At 48.0% G+C, this 3,343-nt stretch overlaps 1 protein-coding gene across 1 annotated transcript in view; it reads left to right on the top strand.

The window, feature by feature from the left end:
• Positions 1 to 2,306: 2,306 nt before the first annotated feature.
• large1 (LARGE xylosyl- and glucuronyltransferase 1) overlaps positions 2,307 to 3,343 on the top strand; it is a 59,799-nt gene continuing 58,762 nt past the window's right edge. The window contains 1 exon segment of the mRNA XM_079734032.1: positions 2,307 to 2,439. Coding sequence (XP_079590158.1) covers positions 2,334 to 2,439 — 106 coding nt within the window. The 5' untranslated portion in view covers positions 2,307 to 2,333.

Genomic DNA, 3,343 nt, shown 5'->3' with positions numbered 1-3,343 from the left:
TAATTGGCGTCGGCTAACTTTTTTTTTTTTAGCGGTAGGAAAAGCTTCGCTCGTATTCGCGTCGCCTGGCTCTTCCTCAAATTGAGGCTGTGTTTTGGCAAAACGGCTAGCTTTATTTTGTTTTTTTTCTCGACCGTTAAGAAGTGGTGTAGCGTACGTCCCGGGAGTTTTATCGTAGTCTGTTAGGGTTGTAAACCGACGTATTAAATCCCCTCTCAATTCCTCCCCTTCGCCCGAGTTGCTCCCTGGCTGACATTTGCGGCTGGTGACTCCAGTTCCCCCCCCCTCCTCCGACATCTCCCTTGTGAGCTAACAAATGTGTCCAGCACAGCATTAGCGATGTAGATTATGCAATCCCATTTTGAGAGCTACAACCCGGGGTCACGGGGCTAAAGAACCGGTTGGAGTAATTCCCAGAGAGAGGCGGCTATTGTAACCGGGGCTGGCGTTACTGTAAGAGGCGTCTAATCTCTGGTAGCCTCGTTTAACCCAGCCACCCCCCACCCCCCCCCCACTCATCTCCGCTACACCGCCCAGGACTTCCAGCCTGCTGCTGTAGCTATTTCCTTCGGAGCGGTATACCTTGGCAGACGATGAATATGAATGAAGGGGTGCCTAGTGGTCAGGGTGGTTGACCCTTGACTGTAAGGTCCTTGGATCCATAACCCACTACTTGCTTCTGGATGATACTATGTCAGATGATAGCTAGTGATATAGCTGACTGTCGAGTGGAGTTTCGTTGTGGAGGATTTGAAGGATGTTGTTGAAGGTCTGCATAGGGGTGGGTACTGGCAGAGTGTGTTTATAGGGTGCTTATAGTTTGGACCTTCTTTGATTAACTTCCCACTGTCAAATAACAAATCTTGTCGAGAAACGTATTGACACTTTTAGGATCGTGTTGCCACCGGTTGCTTGTTAAAGTCACTGGTTGCTTGTTAAAGTAATGGGGATACAGTTTGTGTATATACGCGTGTATGCAATTCACACGTTTTAAATGTGGCGCACTCCTTTTTTAATTAATTTAATTTAGCCAGCGACCATCACAGCTCAAAAACGAGTGCCAACTTCTATTGTGTCTCGCCCCCTTTGATCTGACACAGTTAAGGTTTTGGGTTATAAGGGGTAATTGAAAATGTGTTCATAATCATCCAAGGATTTAGCGTGAGGCCATGCAAGAATAGTTCACCACTGTCTCTTTTGATTTGCACTGTAAATGGACCAAACACAACTTGGAGATCTGAAATAGAACTTATTTTAGCATATTGGCCAATTAACCCAGCCGTTTACAACGTGCAGATCTAGCGAACAAACGTCTGACGGGTTAGCGCATGGTGCAACTTTATTGTGTGCTGCTGTGTTTTTTTTTTTTCCCGTTTCTTATCATTGTCATGAATAATGCAATACGCTTCGTGCAGTAGGGTCCCCAGGAGACCCCGGTGGTGGGTGAGGGGGGGGGGGGCGGGGGGGGGGAATGTATTCATTTTCAACTGCTCCTAAAACCCAAAACAACATCTGTGACTCCCTGTGGAATCGGTCTTCATTGAATTAAAGAACAGAATAGGTTCATATTCCGACCGAACTGAGCAAATGATGCAAAGATGATGGTTTTGAAAGGCAGGGATAAGTAGATGCAAATCTGTCGGAAATTGGAATGATAAGGTTTAATGTGTTGAGCTGGGCCGTATTTTACAAAATCAAATGTTCCAATATTTAGATGGTGTCTGCGACTACGATGATAAGGTCATCAGAGGCATGCAAAAGTGGAAAATGTTTTTTGCATATCTTACTGGTGAGAACCGTAACAGGCTTTAAACCCCTTAGAATCCTCCACCATCATCACAACTATTCTTGTGCTCCAATGTCACTAGAAGACATGCTGTTGTTGTTGTGGACCTGTTGAGCTGTTTTTTCTTTTTCTTTCTATAAATGACAAACATATATATTTTTTAAGTTTGGATTTTATTTGAAGATTAACAAAAGCACAATTTGGTTGCAACAGACTTTAGCCAAACTAAACACTCACTTTTTTCAGCGCATGCTGCCATGTTGACTAACACTTTTTAATTATTATTTTTTTGTAATCGATTTTAAATGATTATTGACCATGAATTCGACCCACGATAAAAAATGGATAAACGGCCCAGCGCCGACCTCCGCCCTGCTTTGACTCACCTCCCCGCTCTTCTTCTCCCTGTTGGTTCTCCGCAGGGCCATGCATCTCCAAGCCCACCAGCAGCTGCTGCCCACCTAGAGGCCCCGCCCCTCTCTCCCCCCCCCCCCCCCCCCCCCCCCCCAGGCTCGCTCGGTGGTCGCTAGGGTCCCCCGCCCGGAGGATGCTTGGAATGTGTCGCGGGCGCAGGAAGTTTCTGCTGGCCACCGTCGCCCTGCTCTTCATCCCGGCCCTCACCTGGCTCTACCTCACGGCTGGGAACTTTCAAGGTGAGTTGATGTTGACGTTGTTGACGGCGATGTGGACGCGGGCCCCGATTGGGTCGTTGCGGGGGTTGGTATTTCGCAGAGCAGTCAAGCTGACTGGTTTACATTCACATTTGGAAGGGTGGGCTTAGCTCCGCAGGCAGAGCGGGCTGACTCGTCACTGGGAGGTTGCTGGCTTGATCCCCGGCTTGAGGTGTCCCTGAGCAAGGCACCAAACCCTAACTGCTCCCGACGAGCTGGCTGTCGTGTAGTGTGGTTGACTCCGCCGTCGGTGTGTGATTGTGTGGTGAACCGTTGCGAGTCGCTTTGGATAAAAGCGTCACTGTAACTGGTTTAGCCTGAAAGTACCCTCTCTTAAGGGCCCCTAGTCTACCAACAGTTGCCATTACAAACCATTTCAAAATCCTCCCGTTAGTGACTCCACTAGTGAAACGATGAGTGGTTTTGAGCTGTTTCAAAATATACTCATCAGTGACATCACAAGTGGGACTATGCACACAGCTGTAGGCTGGATGGATCAACCTACCACCCTGTCTGGTGGACAGGCGGACAGCAACCAGCCTGTCGTACCAACTGGCACGCGTCGTTATTTATTATTCACCCACAATCGAAGCGCAAATAATGTGCACCGTGGTATTCGGCAGTGTGAGCGTTCACGGTTAGGAAGAGGGCTCATAATTGCTAATCAGCACCCCACTTGGTGGTCGTTCATTTTATTTGCCCACCTGGTGCTCGCAACGGCGTTGATAAGACACGGCGGCGGGCCATTTCGAAATCTACCCGTTAAGGACATCACTAACCGGTGATGTGTGTGCTGGGATAACACCAACGGAATCACCTCCCTGGTGGAATTTGGCTTAATCTTTTCAGTCGTTCATCAAGAAGTACTTTCAAGTACTACAACTTT

Source organism: Pollachius pollachius, assembly GCF_949987615.1.
Source record: "Pollachius pollachius genome assembly, chromosome: 4".
Taxonomy (NCBI): domain Eukaryota; kingdom Metazoa; phylum Chordata; class Actinopteri; order Gadiformes; family Gadidae; genus Pollachius; species Pollachius pollachius.
The sequence above is the reverse complement of the archived record's forward strand: the minus strand, read 5'-3'. Positions and strand labels throughout refer to the sequence as shown.